Here is a 23,789-nt window from a genome sequence, read left to right on the forward strand (position 1 = left end):
ACCAACTGTGATTTTAGTTGGTAAAAGACTTCAAACAAACCATTAAGAAAGATAATTAACATGCACCTCACTAGTGTCACCAGCAGACAGAGGTAGCAAGCCAGATTATTTATATGATGCACATTAATGGTTTTTGCAAATGGCTCTGGTGTGAAGGCCCCTTCTGCCAAAAACAAGCATTGGTAAAACCAATCAGTTTCACCTATTGGCTTGTCCTGTGTTTTTTTACTGATGTTGTTTGGCACTGGTAAAAATAAAAAAAAGATTGTTGATGCTGAACAGCATCTGAAAAAAAGGGTGATGATGTATGACTCCTCACGCCTGTGAATGTATCTGTCACAATGCTATTTCTACCCCAACATAATGACATATACATTTGCATGCATCACCATGCATGCAAACGTATCCGTCATGATGCTGTACTTGCATTTGTTTTCGTTTTTAATTTACCATTCAAACATGGTGGATGCCTGTCCTGGAGAAGTGATTCTGAAATTCATAAGAAGATCACAGAAGAGGAGCCACTTGGCAGTAAATCACAGCTGCCAGGCCTTACAAAAACATATATTTTTAAAGAATGCAATGGAGAGGGGTGGGAGTGCAACGGTGGAGCGGGTAATTAAATAAGCAGTCGAGTGGTTTTAGCAAGGAGGTACAGGGGAGCAGCTGGGTGGGGGGGTCTTTTGAAAAGAACATTGTAAACAAATTCTGAGCAGGATGGTGGGGGCAACGTGGAGAACGTAGGGGGTGGGGATGTGAAGGGGAAGTAGAATCAGAAAGCGAGAGAGCAAGAAAATACATGAACTCACATGGTATGCTGAAAGAAAAAGATACGAGAAATTGTGGAGCTGTTGACGGAAAAAGGGGATCCAATCAAGGAGTGTAAGATGCTATGCTCCTGGGGAGGGACAAACACAAGAAGAAGGAGGAAAACCATCCAGTCAGAACCAAGCAAATAAGATTGACAAGAAAAGCCAATCAATGGTTGACTTTGGGGTGACCCAAAGCCCACTCTTAAGTATCTGTTATGTACACAATAGGCCTGAAAAGACATTTAAAAGCGTCTGGTGTGCAAGATCTAAAAGGGACGAATGAATGACTGGGTTGGGTCTTATTGTTCTTGCTGTCAATTAACGTGTGACATTTGTGACGCAAGAGGGCAAAATGCGATGAAATGGTCAACAAACAATAGTGTAAACCACACTGGCCTCCCTTCAGGAATCGGCTGTCTGACCAATGGGGAAAAGGCACCATCACCTGGGATAGACTGCACCTAATTTTCACCAGACTGGACAAGTACCCATTTCTTTTCTGACCGATGAAGTCTACTTGCCTAACATCTCAGCCTTGCCATTGTTTCTTATGCTGCAAGTATGTCGCGTATGCGAAGCTTTCTAATCATCGAGAATCGGAGTACGAATTCAGATCCTTATATTGTGGCTGATTCTGTCCAAGCTGCAGCCATTTCCTCTTGAGACTGATGGATCTCACTTTAGGAGTAGGTATTCAGGATTCATAGGCTGGTGCACAGAGTGAAGAGATCATAGCCACTTAAAGTAGGGGTGCTGGGGGTGCTGCATGACCTCCAAAATAAGAATGCTGGTGTCCAGAAGGTGACTGGGCAATAAAGATGTCTTTAAATTTTATCTTGCCCGAGAGGTCAAATATCAGGCTCGGTCTTCTGACACACTGCTGCTTTTTCTTTTAACATGGAGACTGGTGTTTACTTTTCTTTCTCTAACTGCAAAATGAGATGATTTTGTAATGTGAACTATGTCACAATATTGCTGAGTGTGAAAGGAAAGGCTATCGGATGATACTTTTTTTCTAAAACATAACAAAACTTGAACTGTACAAGCAGTTTGTTTTGTAATTCTAAAATTGTGATGGAAAATAAATAATAGGATGAAAACAAAGAATTTTAGTTAATGATGCACAAATGATAAATATTCACTGAAAGCTGATTTCTACACATTATCATTTGTGCCCTGTATAGTGCTGTCTGTAAAACTATGTCTGCGCAAATGTAGTGGCCATTTCAAAAGAAAGTGTTCTGACTGTAAATCACAGTGGCTACCACCCCATTAGTAATATATGTGTGACATTGTGCCCTAAAATTCACTACCAGCTAGATACCGCACCCTTACCACTCTCCTGCTGAATGGCCGTGGCTCATTCCCAAAACTTTTTCTTTGTGTGATGCTTGGATTGTTCACAGTCCCTTTGACTTCAGTGACACAACACTGGAGCACTTTGAGAATTGTTCCAGCCCCACTGGACGAGCTCCAGCGATGCACTACTTAAGCATCACAAACCTAGCTCTGACAGGGCCTACAAACACTGTTGGGTGACTAAAGTAATTTTGATTTGTATGCGGTTAAAAAATTGTGCTGTCTTGCCTTTTTCTTTTTTTAATAGAAACTAAGCCTTGGATTTTCAGTTTGCCACTTCCCTTGCATCTCTATTCTGGAGGCCTCTTGCTGTGCTGATTGTTTCTCCTTACAGAATGTTTCACCTTTGGTTGCTTGCAGAATAGAAATGTAATGTGCTGTAGGCGTTGTGAATTTTTCATTTCACCAGGAGCCCACTCTTAAACAGATTCAAGTTTTTGTGATTAAATATTCTCTTCTGAGGTTTTTATTTCATCATAAAAGAATCCATCCTGCTTTGATCAGAAGTACTCAATTTTTCAAAACTGAGAAGGTGGAAGGTGAATAGGCTCATCTTGCAGAAAGATAGGAAGGACTCTGTCATCTGGTATGGTTACCATCACTGAGAAATATTATGTTCCATCAAAATAAAGGTATCTTTTGTCCGGCCCAAAATCACTGCAGTTGTGCGTTATAAATTGTATTTTCTGTTAAAGGGCACTATTTTACACAAAACAATAGACCAGCTGCTTAGAGACATATGCTTTGTGTACTGTTGGCCTAGAGTGACAGATAGTAATCCTGCAAACTAATTACTCTAAAGTTCATTGTTAATCGAAGTAATAATGCACAGTACCCATTGAATGGAATGTCTGACTGGCACATCTGGTGTTACTGTTTCTACCTCACACACACAAAAGGTGATGGGAGGAAGGCCTGCAATAAGGCTAACCACTGGCAAATGATCGGAGTAGCATTCCAATCCATCATTCTTTTGTCCACCACGCCATCTCTGCCTCCCTCCTCAATACATCTCACACCTTGCACCTTATTTGGAACTCCAAGTCAAGGCCTTCAAGAGCCATCTAAGAGAAGAACTATTGTGCAGTCTCCCTCTTGCCAGGACCCAGTAAACTCTTGGAAAAAGATGTCAATAAAACCCTTCCTTGTTATCCAGACGAATATGGATTGCTGCACCCCTCCCAAACTGGATTCAGAGCAGGTAACAGCACGGAAACAGCTCTTTAAGCAGATATGCAAGAACTTAGGGGAATCTTGAAGAAAGGCGGTTTAGCAGCCTTGATCCTTTTGGTTACTGAGCGCGGCTTTTGATACCGTTTAACATTCCACACTGGTCAATACGCTGGCAGAAGCAGAGATTTCTGGGACACCACTAATGTGGCTGGTCTTTGTTTTTCAAAACAGAACCATTCACGTCTGTGAAAAAGATAAACAGTCTGACATATTCCTCCTGGAGTGTGGTATGCCACAGGACTCATCTCTCAGCCTGACGTTATTTTATATATATATATATATATATATATATGTTCGATGGCATGTGTAGCTGCAGATACACATGCTGTGCACATCCCGCCATCTGGTGTTGGGCTCGGAGTGTTACAAGTTGTTTTTCTTTGAAGAAGTCTTTTCGAGTCATGAGACAGAGGGACTCCTCCCCTTTCGACTCCATTGCGCATGGGCGTCGACTCCATCTTAGATTGTTTTTTTTCCGCCATCGGGTTCGGACGTATTCCTTTTCGCTCCGTGTTTCGGGATGGAAAGTTAGTTAGAATCTCTGAAAAATCGTCGGTATTGTTTGCGTTCGGTATCGGGTTAGTTACAACAGATCGACACCGACTTTTGAAGAGCTCCGGTGGCCCTTCAGGGTTTTCTCGATCCCCCGTCGGGGTCTGGTCGGGCCCGGCCACGTCTCTCTTCAAGGCTGATGGAACGGATCCCATTCCGCTTCTGCCCAAAATGCCATAACAAGTATCCATATACAGATCAGCATCTGGTTTGTAACTTGTGTTTGTCGCCGGAACACAAGGAAGATACTTGTGAGGCCTGTCGAGCGTTTCGGTCCAGGAAGACACTAAGGGGGTCATTCCGACTTTGGCGGGCGGCGGAGGCCGCCCGCCAAAGTAACCCCGTCGGAAGACCTCGGGGGTCATTCCGACTTTCCCGCTGGGCCGGCGGGCGACCGCCAAAAGGGCGCCCGCCGGCCCAGCGGGAAAGACCCTGCAACAAGGAAGCCGGCTCCGAATGGAGCCAGCGGAGTTGCAGGGGTGCAACGGGTGCAACGGGTGCAGTGGCACCCGTCGCGATTTTCACTGTCTGCAAAGCAGACAGTGAAAATCCTGCTGGGGCCCTGTTAAGGGGCCCCTGCACTGCCCATGCCAGCGGCATGGGCAGCGCAGGGGCCCCCAGGGGCCCCACGACACCCGTTCCCGCCATCCTGTTTCTGGCGGTGAAAACCGCCAGAAACAGGCTGGCGGGAAGGGGGTCAGAATCCCCATGGCGGCGCTGCAAGCAGGGCCGCCATGGAGGATTCCCCCAGCCGGGGGAAATCCGGCGGGAAACCGCCGGACCCGGCTGGGAGAATGCCATATGAAGCACCGCCAGCCTGTTGGCGGTGCTTCCGGCATCCTCCACCCTGGCGGTCATAGACCGCCAGGGTTGGAATGAGGCCCTAAGAGACCGAAGGGCAAGGAGACTGCAAATGGCGTTGGCGCCGACAGGACAAGAGCGTTTCGAGGAGGAGGAAGAAACATTCTCCATCCAGGAATCGGACTCGGATGAGATCGATCCAGAACAAACGCCAAAAACCGTGAGTAAGACGTCGAAACACAAGACTCACAAAAAAACCACTAAAGCCCAGGGGACGCCACCGCCAACAGGCCATGGCTTAACCCAAAAAATAGGTGACCGATCATCGGCACCGAAAAAGGGCACGCTAGTGGCGAAGTCATCCGACTCCGGTCGAGATACCGCCACACAGCAATCTCGGGCTCGAGATAGTGGCTCCGAGCAGGTTCGGCACCGAAATGAGTCGGCACCGAGAGACCACGACGCCGAAAACAAAAAAGGTTTCGTCTGAACCGAAAAAAGTAGCCGAAAAGGTTTCGATACAGAAACATCCGGCTTCGGAACCGAAAACAAGTTCCTACACAGAGGAACAAGGACTGTCCTCACAAATGAAAATACATAGATTTGGACAGGAATTAGAGACAATGGAGCCAGACTACACCCAAAGACGGCTCCACATCCAAAAAGAAACGGGGAAGATCAGCACTCTCCCTCCTATTAGGATGAAGCGCAAACTTGCCTTCCAGGAGAAAGACAAGCTGCCACAGGCAAAGGTGGCTAAACAAGTAACCCCGCCACCATCTCCACAATGCTCTCCGCAACCATCACCGGTAGCCACTCCACCTATGATGCAATCCCCGACTCACACAGGGATGAGTCAAGATGACCCTGACGCATGGGACCTTTATGAAGCACCAGTGTCAGATAATAGTCCTGACTGTTATCCAGCTAGACCGTCGCCACCAGAAGATAGTACAGCCTATGCACAAGTGGTGTCAAGGGCAGCGGCATTTCATAATGTCAGCCCACATGCAGAGCCCATTGAAGACGACTTTCTATTTAATACACTGTCGTCCACACACAGCCAATACCAGAGTCTTCCCATGCTACCCGGGATGCTAAAACACTCCAAACAAGTGTTTGAGGATCCTGTAAAAGGAAGAGCCATTACACCAAGAGTGGAGAAAAAATATAAACCGCCACCAACAGACCCCGTGTACATCACACAACAGCTAACACCAGACTCAGTTGTAGTAGGGGCAGCTCGCAAGAGAGCAAACTCACATACTTCAGGAGATGCACCACCTCCAGATAAAGAAAGTCGCAAATTCGACGCAGCAGGCAAAAGGGTGGCGGCACAGGCAGCAAACCAGTGGCGTATTGCAAATTCACAGGCTTTGTTGGCCAGATACGATAGGGCTCATTGGGACGAAATGCAACATTTTATAGAACATTTGCCCAAGGAGTTCCAGAAGAGAGCACAGCAAGTAGTAGAAGAAGAACAGAGTATCTCCAACAATCAGATACGGTCAGCTATGGATGCTGCAGACACAGCTGCTAGAACTGTCAACACAGCAGTAACAATAAGGAGACATGCATGGCTGCGTACATCAGGATTTAAACCAGAAATACAGCAAGCTGTGCTAAATATGCCATTTAACGGACAGCAGTTGTTTGGGCCGGAGGTGGACACTGCGATCGAAAAACTTAAAAAGGACACTGACACGGCCAAAGCCATGGGCGCACTCTACTCCCCACAGAGCAGAGGCACATTTCGAAAAACACAGTTTCGAGGGGAGTTTCGAGGGCAAAGCACAGAACCCACGACCTCACAAACAAGGCCCACTTATCAGAGCCAATATCTGCGTGGAAGTTTTCGGGGACAATATAGAGGGGGACAATTCTAAAAAAATAGAGGAAAGTTCCAAAGTCCCAAAATTCCTCAAAATAAGCAGTGACTTACAAGCCACACATCTCCAACACATAGCACCTGTGGGGGGGAGACTAAGCTATTTTTACAAACATTGGGAGGAAATAACAACAGATACTTGGGTACTAGCAATTATCCAGCATGGTTATTGCATAGATTTTCTCAAATTCCCTCCAAACGTCCCACCGAAAACACACAATATGTCAAAACAACATATAGATCTTCTAGGACTAGAAGTTCAGGCGTTGCTACAGAAAGAGGCAATAGAATTAGTACCAAACCAACAGAAAGGAACAGGAGTTTACTCTCTGTACTTTCTCATACCCAAAAAAGACAAGAGTCTAAGACCTATATTAGATCTCAGAACATTAAATACCTACATCAAATCAGATCACTTTCATATGGTGACATTACAGGACGTAATCCCACTGCTCAAACAACAAGACTACATGACAACACTAGACCTAAAGGATGCATATTTCCATATACCGATACATCCTTCACACAGAAAGTACTTACGGTTTGTATTCCAAGGGGTACACTACCAATTCAAGGTGTTGCCATTCGGAATAACAACTGTGCCAAGAGTTTTTACAAAATACCTAGCAGTCGTAGCTGCACATATCAGAAGGCAGCAAATACATGTGTTCCCGTACCTAGACGATTGGTTAATCAAAACAAACACGCTAGAACGGTGTTCACAACACACAAAGTACGTCATAGAAACCCTCCACAAACTAGGTTTCTCAATCAACTATACAAAGTCACACCTTCTGCCGTGTCAAACACAGCAATACTTAGGGGCGACAATCAACACAGCAAAAGGGATTGCCACGCCAGGCCCACAAAGGGTTCAGGCTTTTCACCATTTAATACAGACCATGTATCCAAAACAAAGAATACAAGTCAAAACAGTGATGAAACTCCTAGACATGATGTCCTCATGCATAGCCATTGTCCCAAACGCAAGGTTACACATGCGGCCCTTACAACAGTGCCTAGCATCACAATGGTCACAGGCACAGGGTCAACTTCTAGACCTGGTGTTGGTAGACCGCCAAACATACATCTCGCTTCAATGGTGGAACAGTATAAATTTAAACCAAGGGCAGCCTTTTCAAGACCCAGTGCCACAATATGTAATAACCACAGATGCCTCCATGATAGGGTGGGGAGCACACCTCAATCAACACAGCATCCAAGGACAATGGGACACTCAGCAAAAACAGTTTCACATAAATCACTTAGAACTATTGGCAGTATTTCTAGCGCTGAAAGCATTTCAACCCATAATAAGCCACAAACACATTCTCGTCAAAACAGACAACACGACAACGATGTATTACCTAAACAAACAGGGAGGGACACACTCAACGCAGTTGTGTCTCCAGAAAATATGGCATTGGGCGATTCACAACCACATTCGCCTAATAGCACAATTTATTCCAGGAATTCAGAATCAGTTAGCAGACAATCTCTCTCTGGATCACCAACAGATCCACGAATGGGAGATTCACCCCCAAATACTAAACATTTACTTCCAGAGGTGGGGAACACCACAAATAGATCTATTTGCAACACAAGAAAACGCAAAATGCCAAAACTTCCCATCCAGGTACCCACAAGATCAGTCTCAGGGCAATGCGTTATGGATGAGTTGGTCAGGGATATTTGCTTACGCTTTTCCCCCTCTCCCACTCCTTACATATCTAGTAAACAAGTTGAGTCAAAACAAACTCAAACTCATACTAATAGCGCCAACATGGGCAAGACAACCCTGGTACACAACACTACTAGACCTCTCAGTAGTGCCTCATGTCAAACTACCAAACAGACCAGATCTGTTAACGCAACACAAACAGCAGATCTGACACCCAAATCCAGCATCGCTGAATCTAGCAATCTGGCTCCTGAAGTCCTAGAGTTCGGACATTTAGACCTTACACAGGAATGTATGGAGGTCATAAAACAAGCTAGGAAACCTACCACTAGACATTGCTATGCAAATAAGTGGAAAAGATTTGTTTATTACTGCCATAATAATCAAATTCAACCCTTACACGCATCTGCCAAAGATATCGTAAAATACTTACTGCATTTGCAAAAGTCAAAGCTAGCTTTTTCTTCCATTCAAATACATCTTACCGCAATTTCAGCTTACCTGCAAATTACGCACTCAACTTCACTATTTAGGATACCAGTCATAAAGGCGTTTATGGAGGGCCTAAAGAGAATTATACCACCAAGAACACCACCAGTTCCTTCATGGAACCTCAACATTGTCTTAACACGACTCATGGGTCCACCTTTCGAGCCCATGCACTCTTGTGAAATGCAATACTTAACATGGAAAGTTGCATTTTTAATTGCCATCAGATCTTTAAGAAGAGTAAGTGAGATTCAAGCATGTTCGATGGCATCTGTCGCTGTAGATACACATGTTGTGCTGCATAGCCCGCCATCTGGTGTTGGGTCGGAGTGTTACAAGTTGTTTTTCTTCGAAGAAGTCTTTCGAGTCACGGGACCGAGGGACTCCTCCTCTTTGTCTCCATTGCGCATGGGCGTCGACTCCATCTTCGATTGTTTTCTTTCCGCCATCGGGTTCGGACGTGTTCCTTTCGCTCCGGGTTTCGGAACGGAAAGTTAGCTAAATATCGGAAAATTACCTTGGTATTGTTGCGTTCGGGATCGGCTTAGTTAGAATCAACACCGAATCGAAGAGTGAAGAGCTCCGGTACCCTTCGGGGTAGTTTTCGATCCCCCGTCGGGGCCTGGTCGGCCCGATCGCGTGTGAAACAACGCCTATGGAACGGACCCCGTTCCGTTTCTGTCCTAAATGCCACAACAAATACCCGTATACAGACCAACATTTGGTCTGTAACCTGTGCCTGTCGCCCGAGCACAGTGAAGAGACTTGCGAGGCCTGTCGTGCGTTCCGGTCCCGAAAACCACTCCGTGACCGTCGAGCCAGAAGACTGCAGATGGCGTCCACGCCGACAGCTCACCGAGAGTTCGAGGAACAAGAGGAAGAAGGAACCTTCTCGATCCATGACTCGGACTCCGAGGAATTCGACGAACAAAAAACTGTGAGTAAGACGTCGAAGCCAGCACACAAGAAAAGTGACAAGGCCCAGGGGACGCCACTGCCACCAGGCCATGGCTCGACCCATAAATTCGGTGACCGACCATCGGCACCGAAAAAGGCCGAAATGGTGCCGAGATCGTCCGACTCCGGTCGAGACACCGGCACGCAGCCTTCTCGGGACCGAGAAAGTGCTGCTGAAAAACGTCGACGCCGAGATAGCGGAGCCGAAACTGCTCGACGCAGAGACAGCGGCACCGAGGAAGATCGGAGCCGAGAGGGTTCGACTCCGAAAAAGAAGAAGGTCTCCTCGGAGCCGAAAAAGAGTACAGACAGGGTTTCGGTGCCAAAACGACCCGCAACCGACCCAACTACCGGTTCCTATTCAGAGGAGCAATCACTGTCCTCTCAGCTGCGAAAGCATAGATTTGAGGAAGAGTTGCAATCCACCGAAGTGGACCACACTCAGAAACGTATTTTTATACAGGAAGGAACATCGAAAATAAGCACCCTTCCCCCTATTAGGAGAAAAAGGAGACTGGAGTTTCAGTCAGACCAAGCACCACAAACAAAAATGGTGAAAAAGGTAACTCCGCCACCCTCTCCTCCACCTGTAACTAACGTTTCACCGGCACAAACTCCATCACATTCCCCGGCTCACACCACCATGAGCCAAGGTGACCAGGACCAAGACGCTTGGGACTTATACGACGCCCCAGTGTCGGACAACAGTCCAGAGGCGTATCCTACAAAGCCCTCACCACCGGAAGATAGCACAGCATACTCACAAGTGGTGGCTAGAGCAGCAGAGTTCCACAACGTGTCCCTACACTCGGAACCAGTCGAGGATGATTTCTTATTCAACACCCTCTCCTCCACCCATAGCTCCTACCAAAGCCTGCCTATGCTCCCAGGAATGCTTCGGCACGCAAAGGAAATCTTCAAGGAGCCGGTCAAGAGTAGAGCAATAACACCAAGAGTGGATAAGAAATATAAAGCACCTCCCACAGATGCTGTTTTCATCACCTCACAGCTGCCACCAGATTCCGTCGTAGTAGGAGCAGCTCGCAAGAGAGCCAACTCCCACACATCTGGGGATGCACCACCCCCAGATAAAGAGAGCCGCAAGTTCGATGCAGCCGGAAAGAGAGTCGCAGTACAAGCTGCAAACCAGTGGCGCATCGCTAACTCTCAAGCACTACTTGCGCGCTATGACAGAGCCCATTGGGACGAGATGCAACACCTCATTGAGCATCTACCCAAAGAGCTACAAAAAAGGGCGAAACAAGTGGTTGAGGAAGGACAGAACATATCTAATAATCAGATACGCTCCTCTATGGATGCAGCGGACACAGCTGCAAGAACAATTAACACATCTGTGACTATCAGAAGGCACGCATGGCTACGAACGTCTGGTTTTAAACCAGAGATACAGCAGGCAGTGCTCAATATGCCATTCAATGAGAAACACCTGTTCGGACCAGAAGTGGACACGGCAATTGAGAAACTCAAAAAGGACACTGACACTGCTAAAGCCATGGGCGCACTCTACTCCCCGCAGAGCAGAGGCACTTACGTCACCTTCCGCAAAACAACCTTTAGAGGGGGGTTTCGGGGTCAGGACACACAAGCCAGCACCTCACAGGCCACACCGTCCAGCTACCAGGGACAGTACCAAAGGGGAGGCTTTCGGGGCCAATACAGAGGACAATTCCCTAGGAATAGGGGAAAATTTCAAAGCCCCAAAACCCCTACAACCAAACAGTGACTCACATGTCACTCATCCCCTCCACACAACACCAGTGGGGGGAAGAATAGGTCAGTATTACCAAGCATGGGAGGAAATAACTACAGACACTTGGGTCTTAGCAATTATCCAACATGGTTATTGCATAGAATTTCTGCAAATCCCTCCAAACATACCACCAAAAGCACAGAATTTATCAAAACAACATTCAGACCTTCTGGAAATAGAAGTTCAAGCATTATTGCAAAAGAACGCAATAGAACTAGTACCAAAGACACAAATAAACACAGGAGTTTATTCCCTGTACTTCCTAATACCAAAAAAGGACAAAACACTGAGACCAATCCTAGACCTCAGAACACTAAACACCTACATCAAATCAGAACACTTTCACATGGTCACGCTACAAGAAGTGTTACCATTGCTAAAGCAACAGGACTACATGACAACCTTAGATCTCAAAGACGCGTATTTCCACATACCAATACATCCGTCGCACAGGAAGTACCTAAGGTTCGTATTCGAAGGAATACATTACCAATTCAAAGTATTGCCCTTCTGTTTAACAACTGCACCAAGAGTCTTCACAAAGTGCCTGGCAGTAGTGGCTGCACACATCAGAAGGCAGCAAATACACGTATTCCCGTATCTAGACGACTGGCTAATCAAGACCGACTCACTGACAAGGTGCTCACACCACACAGATCAGGTCATACAAACCCTCTACAAACTCGGTTTCACCATCAACTATGCAAAATCACACATTCTGCCGTGCAAGGTACAACAATACCTAGGAGCCACAATAGATACAACAAAGGGAATAGCCACTCCAAGTCCACAAAGGGTTCAAAATGTCCAAAAGATTATACAACGCATGTATCCAACACAAAAAATACAGGCGAAGATGATATTACAACTACTAGGCATGATGTCCTCATGCATAGCCATTGTCCCACACGCACGGTTGCACATGCGGCCCTTACAACAGTGCCTAGCATCACAATGGTCTCAAGCACAGGGTCAGCTTCTAGATCTGGTGTTGATAGACCGCCTAACATACCTCTCGCTTCTATGGTGGAACAACATAAATTTAAACAAAGGGCGGCCTTTCCAAGACCCAGTGCCACAATACGTGATAACAACAGATGCTTCCATGACAGGGTGGGGAGCACACCTCAATCACCACAGCATACAAGGACAATGGGACGTACATCAAAGAAAGCTGCATATAAATCACCTCGAACTACTAGCAGTTTTCCAAGCATTAAAAGCATTTCAACCAATCATAACTCACAAATACATTCTCGTCAAAACAGACAACATGACAACAATGTATTATCTAAACAAACAGGGGGGGACACACTCGACACAGCTGTGCCTGCTGGCACAAAAAATATGGCAATGGGCAATTCACAACCACATTCACCTAATAGCACAGTTTATTCCAGGGATCCAGAATCAACTTGCAGACAATCTCTCTCGAGATCACCAACAGGTCCACAAGTGGGAAATTCACCCCCAAATTCTAAACACTTACTTCAAACGTTGGGGAACACCTCAAATAGACTTATTTGCAACAAAGGAGAACGCAAAATGCCAAAACTTCGCATCCAGATACCCACACAGGCAGTCTCAAGGCAATGCCCTATGGATGAACTGGTCAGGGATATTTGCGTACGCTTTTCCCCCTCTCCCTCTCCTTCCATATCTAGTAAACAAATTGAGTCAAAACAAACTCAAACTCATACTGATAGCACCAACGTGGGCAAGGCAACCATGGTACACAACACTGCTAGACCTATCAGTAGTACCCCACGTCAAGTTGCCCAACAGGCCAGATCTGTTAACGCAACACAAACAACAGATCAGGCATCCAAACCCAGCATCGCTGAATCTAGCAATCTGGCTCCTGAAATCCTAGAATTCGGACACTTAAACCTCACACAAGAATGTATGGAAGTCATAAAGCAAGCCAGAAGACCATCCACTAGACACTGCTATGCAAGCAAATGGAAAAGATTTGTTTGCTACTGCCATCATAATCAAATTCAACCGTTACACGCATCTCCAAAAGACGTGGTGGGTTACTTACTACACTTACAAAAATCGAACCTGGCCTTCTCTTCCATTAAGATACACCTAGCAGCAATATCTGCATACCTGCAGATTACCCATTCAACTTCACTATTTAGGATACCTGTCATTAAAGCGTTTATGGAAGGCCTCAAAAGAATTATACCACCAAGGACACCACCCGTTCCTTCATGGAACCTCAATATCGTCTTAACAAGACTCATGGGTCCACCCTTTGAACCTATGCACTCTTGCGAAATACAATTCCTAACATGGAAAGTTGCATTTCTCATCGCTATCACATCTCTAAGAAGAGTAAGTGAAATTCAGGCGTTTACAATACAAGAACCTTTTATTCAACTACACAAACATAAAGTAGTCCTAAGGACCAATCCTAGATTTTTGCCAAAGGTTATTTCACCGTTCCACCTAAATCAAACGGTAGAGCTACCAGTGTTCTTCCCACAGCCAGATTCCGTAGCTGAAAGGGCACTACATACATTAGACGTCAAAAGAGCACTAATGTACTACATCGACAGAACTAAAAACATCAGGAAAACTAAACAACTGTTTATTGCATTTCAAAAACCTCACGCAGGAAACCCAATATCCAAACAGGGTATAGCCAGATGGATAGTTAAGTGCATCCAAATCTGCTACCTTAAAGCAAAAAGACAACTGCCCATTATACCAAGGGCACACTCAACCAGAAAGAAAGGTGCTACCATGGCCTTCCTAGGGAATATTCCAATGCACAAAATATGTAAGGCAGCCACATGGTCTACGCCTCACACATTTACCAAGCACTACTGTGTAGACGTGCTATCAGCACAACAAGCCACAGTAGGTCAAGCTGTACTAAGAACCTTATTTCAGACTACTTCCACTCCTACAGGCTGAGCCACTGCTTTTGGGGAGATAACTGCTTACTAGTCTATGCACAACATGTGTATCTACAGCGACAGATGCCATCAAACTGAAAATGTCACTTACCCAGTGTACATCTGTTCGTGGCATCAGTCGCTGAAGATTCACATGTGCCCACCCACCTCCCCGGGAGCCTGTAGCCGTTTGGAAGTTAGCTTCAACTTTGTACATTTGTAAATATATTAAATCTTAGATAGGTACATACTTATTCACTCCATTGCATGGGCACTATTACTAACAAACAACTCCTACCTCACCCTCTGCGGGGAAAACAATCGAAGATGGAGTCGATGCCCATGCGCAATGGAGACAAAGAGGAGGAGTCCCTCGGTCCCGTGACTCGAAAGACTTCTTCAAAGAAAAACAACTTGTAACACTCCGACCCAACACCAGATGGCGGGCTATGCAGCACAACATGTGAATCTTCAGCGACTGATGCCACGAACAGATGTACACTGGGTAAGTGACATTTTCATTACCATACAAGAACCATTTATTCAAATACACAAGCATAAAGTAGTTCTACGGACAAATCCTAAATTTTTACCAAAAGTCATATCACCGTTCCACTTAAATCAAACAGTGGAATTACCAGTGTTCTTCCCACAGCCAGACTCTGTAGCTGAAAGAGCACTACATACATTAGACATCAAGAGAGCGCTAATGTACTACATTGACAGAACAAAACTAATTCGAAAAACAAAGCAACTATTTATTGCTTTCCAAAAACCTCATACAGGAAATCCAATTTCTAAACAAGGCATTGCTAGATGGATAGTTAAGTGCATTCAAACCTGCTATCTTAAAGCTAAAAGAGAGCTGCCTATTACACCAAAGGCACACTCAACCAGAAAGAAAGGTGCTACCATGGCCTTTCTAGGAAACATTCCAATGACCGAAATATGTAAGGCATTACATGGTCTACGCCTCATACATTTACCAAACACTACTGTGTAGATGTACTAACGGCACCACAAGCCACAGTAGGCCAAGCGGTACTACAAACATTGTTTCAAACAACTTCAACTCCTACAGGCTGAACCACCGCTTTTGGGGAGATAACTGCTTACTAGTCTATGCACAGCATGTGTATCTGCAGCTACACATGCCATCGAACAGAAAATGTCACTTACCCAGTGTACATCTGTTCGTGGCATGAGTCGCTGCAGATTCACATGCGCCCACCCGCCTCCCCGGGAGCCTGTAGCCGTTTAGAAGTTGATCTTGAACATCTGTATATTTGTAAATATATTACTTTAAACTACATTATGTACATTACTCCATTGCATGGGCACTATTACTAGCATACACAACTCCTACCTCACCCTCTGCGGGAGAAAACAATCTAAGATGGAGTCGACGCCCATGCGCAATGGAGTCGAAAGGGGAGCAGTCCCTCGGTCTCGTGACTCGAAAAGACTTCTTCGAAGAAAAACAACTTGTAAGACTCCGAGCCCAACACCAGATGGCGGGATGTGCACAGCATGTGAATCTGCAGCGACTCATGCCACGAACAGATGTACACTGGGTAAGTGACATTTTCCATATATATATATATATATATATATATATATATATATATATATATATATATATATAATCCACAACAGATGGAATGATTTCCACCAAACGGCTACACTGATCCCTTGATCGTCTCCAACTCGTGAGGACAAAAGAGGTATTCAAAAATTGAATGTCATCAGTTTTATTCCATTTAATTAAGTCACAGTTTCCTGCACAGAATGTCAACGCGTTTCCGCAAATGCCTTCTACAGGACAAACTTGGCCGAAAAAAAGGGCATCTTATATACATAATTAAAAAACATCATTTGTTTCCATGTTATACTTGTGCAAACTAATGGTGCGGCCATCTTTTAACGTGCAAATACTTTCAAATGGACTTGCTATGCACGGCAACACACTGCCTTAACAATAAATAACATATATTATTCTTTCTGATCTGGACACCAATAAAGCGTATTATCATTCTAAAAGCCTATATATATGTGTGCTTCCTCCCATTTGCTGAGATTATAAAAACGTATGGCTTTACAGCAGTATCATGTGCGGACAACACAAATGATCATTAGTGTCTTGCATTAAACAGACAGCCCCTCACCCTCCTGGATAAATGCTTGAAGCATGGAGTAGATTGGATGGCCACCAGCAGCCTCAAATTAAACGGAGACAAACAGAGGTGCTGATTGTTGGAAATAATCCCTCTCGGTGGACAGAACTGAACTGGCCTTTCTGTATGGTCATCCAACCCACTCCCAAGGAAGAGGTGAAAAGCCTTGGAGTCTGGATTGATAAGAAGTTCACTATGGCAACGCAAGACAAGAAGCTGGCGGCCGCTTGTTCTGGCCTCCTCCGGACCTTGAGGAGATTACTGAGATGGCTGCCAGATTCAATGCGAACAGTGGTGGTGCAAGGCCTGATTATTTCACGTCTTGATTATGGGACCCGCCTTTATTTGGGTAACCTCAAATCAGTCATTAAAAGACTGCAAATTGTACAAAATACTGCATTCTGAACGGTGTTGGACATCCCTAAATCTCAGGCAGTAACTGCTACCAGGGCAACCTTGTACTGGTTACCAGTAAACAAAAGAATACACTTTAAAGTGCTTTGCCTGGCACAAAGAGCAGGTCCCAACAAAGGATCAGAACTTAGCCAGGGACTATTAACACCTCATCTTCTGTCAAGACCTCTGCGTTCGACTAATCGGCCTCTACTAACAGTGCCAAGGATAAACCGAGCGAGAGCAGACAGCCTGTCCTCTGCTTAGATTGTTCCCAAACTCTGGAATACCGTCCCATTGCAAATTAGGAAGACTGATTCAGAACTCAAATTCAGAAAAGTGTTAAAAACCTCCCTCTTTGAGTACCTAATCCAATCCATGCATCTGTTTGTTATTTAGCGCTGGAAAGCCCTGGTGGATAACCATGCGCTTTATAAATCCCGGACACTAGACCAGATTCTTCCCTTTGCAACCCCAAACTAACTTCTTGCCCGTTTCATTAAGAAAAAACTACCCAGGGCTTAGTTTCTCATTTTTAAGACCATGCTAAATTACGTTAATTTGAGTGGAAAACTTGTGTCAGTTGTGGAAACATTTGTGTGTGAGTTGACTTTTGACGATCGTGATATTTTTCAATTGTGCATTATTTGATTGCTTTACACTGGGGTTCCTTCTGTTGCTTTTCTTTCCAAAGTGCAAACATTTTCATTGTTGTGACAAATAATTGAGAAACCATCACTCACTGCAGCGTGCAGCAGAAACAAAGAAAATGCCTAATATCTCCAGTGTCCTGCTTTCTCCAGCCAGAGTTTTGTAAAGACTTTTCACTGCACAAAGAACAAGGGGAGCTACATTGGATGATGGCATGCTTGTGCCCACCGAAGTCTAAATGCGGGTGTTCCTAAAGCATTTTTCAATCACTCTCTTATCGATCAGTTTTAGAGCTTTGGGAATTATTTTTTATAAAGGGTTGTCTGAAGGAGATGAGGGAAATATCTCTTGTCACAATGATTACCAATTCTGATTGTTTGCTGCCCAGTAATGAACATGGACTGTTAATGTGGTCCGGCAAGAGCCCTAACATGGATCTATTTGGACAAATGTTTTCTAATCGATATTCATGTGTCTTTTTTATGGTAGAATCAGAAGTATGTAACTGTAGAATGTAAAATCAATAAGTGCTTTCCATTGAGGTGTCATAATTTATCTCTGAGTCATTGTTTAAATGGAGTTACAACAGCGCAAACAACATGTTATAACAGCAAACATTAACATACTGTAATAGTGCAATAATGTTTTATTGTCATGAGCGATATAACATTTACAACGCTAACAAAGTATAATAGTTACCATCACTAATGACACTAATATTGGGTGATTATGGCATCACTATATTATAACAATAAAATTAATTGTTTATCTGGGATTACCTAAAATATTCTCCTCATATTCCTGATTTGACCCTGCTGTATTTCGAAGTGAGATATGTATGGAATACTTAGGGCCTCATTTACAAGAAACTAATGCATTGGCATAGATGCGTCAGATTTCTTGTGCCATCCGCAGATCCCGTATCAAAGCCATGGATGCACTGTGTTTACAATACAGAGCTCCAAGGCGCATGTATTCATGGATGCGTCAGAAATTGACCTATCTGTTGGTGCTAAAAAGACGCATTGCTGGAGTCGTGTTGTAAAACTGATGCACCTCAAGCAATGTGTAAATTTTACGCCTGGTCCGAGAAGGCATTAAAATTTTGACGTAGTGAAGTCATAGAGTGACGCTGTGAAAAGTTGTAAATTTCACTGCATTCAGTTCTACGTGACTTTTTACTTCGGAACACCTTCCCTGTATACATTATTCCTGGTGCAGGTAAACTGTGACACAGGGCTTTACAAACTGACACATTGGGCCCAATGCATCAGTTTGTAAATATAGAGCAGTGTCGAGCACTGATTGTGCCGATGCTGCGTTAAAAAAAGCCCCAGCAGCAGTGCAAAGGGCTTGTAAATGAGACCCCCTAGTTTGCACCTATAGATAAGTATAATTTAAATACTGGTGTTTGGTAAAATGATCAATATCTGAAATGGATGTTCTCCCTCTGCTAGGGTCCAAATAACCATAACAACACATCGCTGTTTGAAGAGAGTGGCCTGATCCGGATTACATTGGGAGCTTCCACGGTCTCCTCCGTCAGCAGTGTTCGCTCAGCTCGCACTCACTCCAGCCAGCGTGGTTATCTCAGGTATAGTGAAGCATCCAGCATTTGTGGAAATGGGTAGTTTGTGGTATATATGGAAGCAACATATCAACATTAGTTTATGTAAGGGAGATGCATTGTATACAATATTACATGTTTTCTATGTGTGTTTCTAATTTTAATTGATAATGTGTAGGATGTAGAGCACATTTCAATCAAGATTTTTTAACTAGTTTTGTAGAGGAAGCATATCTATCTACAGACATCATTTTCTTTTTTCAATACAATTTTATTGCAATCAAAATGTGAAAGTGATCTCTCTTTTATTATAAAAAAGGAAACTCTCCTAGAAGAGATATTGGACACTGCACCTGGCTAAAGTACTGAGTCGTGTCAGCCAGTCATGTCCTTGGTTTGACATTTTTACTGTCATTCATCATGTCTGTTTTGCCTCCATTTTGAAGATGTTTTTCTTCCACAGCTAAGGTTTGTTTTTGGTCATTTCTTCTCAAGACACTTTCCTATATTACCTTTTCAGCCTCTGGGAGTGTTATCGTACAATTGAGTGTTATAGTGTCGGAAAGTGCCACTGTTGGCATGGTTACCAGTCCCTACTTTTTGCCTAGTGATGATGCCAACTTTGATTGAAAGTGTGCTGGGACTCTGCTAACCAGACCCCAGCAACAGTGTTCTTTTCCTAAAACTGTACATTTGTTCCCACAATTGGCACATCCCTGGCACACAGTTAAGTCTCTTGTAAAAGGTACCCAGGGTACCAAGGGCCCTGTAGCCAGGCAAGGTTTCTAAGGGCTGCAGCATGTATTATGCCACTCTGGGGACCCCTCACTCAGCACATGCACACTGCCTTGCAACTTGTGTGTGCTGGTGGGGAGACAAAGACGAAGTTGACATGGCACCCTCTTTGGGTGCCATGCCCACAAACCACTGCCTGTGCCATAGGTAAGTCATCCCTCTAGCAGGCCTTACAGCCCTAGGGCAGGGTGCACTATACCACAGGTGAGGGCATAGATGTAGGAGCAATATGCCCCTACAGTGTCTAAGTCCATTCTTAGACATTGTAAGTGCAGTGTAGCCATATTAAGTATATGGTCTGGGAGTTTGTCATTACGAACTCCGCAGCACCATAATGGCTTCACTGAATACTGGGAAGTTTGAAATCAAACTTCTCAGCACAATAAACCCACACTGATGCCAGTGTGGGATTTATTGGGAAAAGCACACAGAGGGCATCTTAGAGATGTCCCCTGTATGTTAGCCCAACTGCTAGTGTAAGACTGACCGGTCTGTGCCAGCCTGCCACTTTCAGACGAGTTTCTGACCACATGGGGTGAGTGTGCACTCTGTGGTCAGAAACAAAGCCTGTCCTGGGTGGAGGTGCTTCACACCTCCCCCTGCAGGAACTGACCCTCAAAGGCTCAAGCCTTGGATTACAGGGCACTCCAGCTAGTGGAGATGCCCGCCCCCCCGGACACAGCCCCACTTTTGGCGGCAAGTCCGGCGGAAAAATTAGATAAACAGGGAGGAGTGACCAACCCAGCCAGAACCACCCCTAAGGTGTCCAGAACTGAGGTGACCCCCTCCTTTCAGAATCCTCCATCTTGGTTTGGAGGACAGGGACCAATAGGGATAGGAATGTGACCTCCTCCCCAAAGGGAGCGGGCACAAGGAAGGGTTAGCCACCCTCAGGGACAGTAGCCATCGGCTACTGCCCCCTGACCTTAACACGCCCCTAAATCTAGGATTTAAGGGCCTCCCTGAACCCAGCTCACCAGATTCCTGGCGAACTACAAAGAAGAAGAACGACTGCTGAGCTGAAACCCCTGCAGAGAAGAAGAAAGACGGCAACTGCTTTGGCCCCAGCCAGCCCTACCGGCCTGTCTCCTGCTTCAGAGAACCTGCAAAAAGAAGAGCGACGCATCCAGCGGTTCTGTCCCAAAGAAACTTTCTACCAAGGACTCCAACCTCACTCTGGATGCGTGAATCCTGAACCCTGTGCACCCGACGCCCACGGCCCGTGTCCAGGTCCACCCAGCAAGAAAGGGTCCTCAGGCAATTGAGAACAAGAGCCCACCCTGGGTTGACCCCTCCAAGCCCCCACGACGATGCCTGCAGAGGACCCCCCTGACCACGAGCTCCGTACGAAGATATCCAACGCCTACAGGACACACTGCACCCGCAGCCCCCGGGCCTCGGAGAACTCAACCCCCGGTGCAGTATCGACCAGCAGGCGGCCCTCTACCCTACCCGATAAGTGGTGTGCCGGAGACACCCCACCCCGGACCCCAGGCCTCGTCTGCAGCATCTTAGTGACCCCCGGGGTCTCCCATTGATCTACAATGAAAACCCAACATCCTGTTTGCACCCTGCACCCGTCGCCGCTGAGGGTGTGTTTTTGGTGCCTTCTTGGAGCCCCTCCAGTGTTCTTTCTATCCCCCCTGGTCTGCCCTCCGAGTCGCAGGTACCTGCTGGTGGACCAAGATCCGAGTACCCCCCCTCTCTCCAAAGGAGCCAACGTTAATTTGGTTCCCCTTTGACCTCTGCACCCGACCGGCCTGTGTTGCTGGTGGTGGGTGTTTGGGGTTAACTTGAACCCCCAACGACGGACTACCTAAAACCCAGACATAGGAACTGTAAGTCGTGCACTTACCTGCTACACTGTTTCTTCCCCCAGGAACTGTTCAAAATTGCAGTGTCTACTTTTAAAATAGCTTTTTGCCATTTTAAAGAAAACTGTATACATTGTTGATTCCATTCAAAGTTCTAAGTATTACTATGCAAAGTACCTTTCATTTTATGTACTTACCTCAAAACTGAATCTTGTGGTGCTAGAAATAAATTAACAAAATATATTTTTCTATAAAAAAAACTATTGGTCTGGAGTTGTCATTGAGTGTGTGTTTCTTCTATTGCTTGTGTATGTACAACAAATGCTTAACACTACCCTCTGATAAGCCTAATTGCTCGACCACACTACCACAAATGGAGCATTAGTATTATCTATTATTGCTTCTGTCAAGCCCCTGTGGAACCCCTGGACTTTGTGCACACTATGGTGGTCATTTTGAACACGGCGGGATTTCCCGCCGTGTTCGGGCTGGCGGTCTTTCCATCGACCGCCAGCCTCCTGGAAAACCCGCCGGCCGTATAAAGAACTCCCCGCCAGGCCGGCCGGCGAAGACAGTGGTGGTCATTCCAAGTTTGGTGGACGGCAGTCGCCGCCCGCCAAACTCACGCCGCCACTTGGCTGCTCCGCGGTCAAAAGACCGCGGGGGCCATTCAGACTTTCCCGCTGGGCCGGCGGGCGCCTGCCAAGGGAGCGCCGGCCGGCCCAGCAGGAAAGGCCCTGCAACACAGAAGCCGGCTCCGAATGGAGCCGGCGGTGTTGCAGGGGTGCGACGGGTGCAGTTGCACCCATCGCGATTTTCACTGTCTGCTATGCAGACAGTGAAAATCATGCTGGGGCCCTGTTAGGGGGCCCCTGCACTGCCCATGCCAGTGGCATGGGCATTGCAGGGGCCCCCAGGGGCCCCACGACACCCGTTCCCGCCATCCTGTTCCTGGCGGTAAAAACCGCCAGAAACAGGCTGGCGGGAAGGGGGTCGGAATCCCCATGGCGGCGCTGCTTGCAGCGCCGCCATGGAGGTTCAGCCCAGCCAGGGGTTCCCGCCGGATCCCCTTTTCTGACCGCGGCGGTAAGAATGGGCAGGAAAGCAACGCCAGCCTGTTGGCGGTGCTTTCCGTTGTTCACAGCCCTGGTGGGTTTTACCGCCAGGGTCGGAATGACCCCCAGTGTCTCCGCCCGCCGGCCTGGCGGGGAACACGGCCGCAACATTGAGGGCGGCTCCATGAGGAGCCGCCGCCAATGTTGGTGTGCGGCGGGTGTAGCAGCACCCGTTGCGCATGTCACTGCCCGTAAATTGGGCACCCATTCCGCCAGCGCTGTAAACCGCCAAAAAAAGGCTGGCGGAATGGGTGTCATTATCTGGAGGGCAGCGCTGCTTGCAGCGCTGCCCTGGCGGATAAGAAAACACCTCCCCCGCCAGCCTTAACACTGGCGGTGGCGGTGTGTTCCACCCTGGGATTTTGGTGGGTTCAGAATATGGCGGTCTGGACCGCCATGCCGTCGGCGGTAATTACCGCCACCGCCGGCATGGCGGTCCAGACCACCATGTTCAAAATGACCACCTATATCTAATTTTGTTATAGTGTATACAGTGCCAGTTTCCTACATATAGTGAAAGGCAGTGATGGAACTCTTTTTTCTTGGTGGCACCTGGTTCTGACTGTTCCGGTTCTGTAGCTCTTAGCAGAAAATGTGTAGCAATTGCAGGACTTTATGATTTGCCCTCTATGACTCATCTAGTCTGGAAGAACAAGCTATTTGCCTTCATTAATGCTCTTTTTGGTGGATGCGTTTATCTAAGCTTGGATTCCTCCCCTTTAGAATATCCCAAGGCACCAGACTGGATCTGGAAGAGTTAAATAGAACTACTCCTGCACACAGGTAGGTGGCATCACGCACCTCAGTATTGAATACATTCCGCCCCAGAAG

At 46.2% G+C, this 23,789-nt stretch overlaps 1 protein-coding gene across 2 annotated transcripts in view; it reads left to right on the forward strand.

The window, feature by feature from the left end:
* CELSR3 (cadherin EGF LAG seven-pass G-type receptor 3) overlaps nucleotides 1-23,789 on the forward strand; it is a 631,136-nt gene that overhangs the window by 570,090 nt on the left and 37,257 nt on the right. Inside the window, exon 29 of one of the 2 annotated variants that reach the window (XR_011198602.1) lies at nucleotides 19,125-19,143. Coding sequence is in view for 1 of the 2 variants with exons in the window: in XM_069206219.1 (XP_069062320.1) it covers nucleotides 19,125-19,261 (137 nt within the window). In the remaining variant the exon portion in view is untranslated. Of the gene's footprint in view, nucleotides 1-19,124; nucleotides 19,262-23,789 lie in introns of those variants that run through there. The other variant, XM_069206219.1, reaches the window with a different exon arrangement.

This window comes from Pleurodeles waltl, chromosome 9, assembly GCF_031143425.1.
Source record: "Pleurodeles waltl isolate 20211129_DDA chromosome 9, aPleWal1.hap1.20221129, whole genome shotgun sequence".
In the NCBI taxonomy this organism is placed as follows: domain Eukaryota; kingdom Metazoa; phylum Chordata; class Amphibia; order Caudata; family Salamandridae; genus Pleurodeles; species Pleurodeles waltl.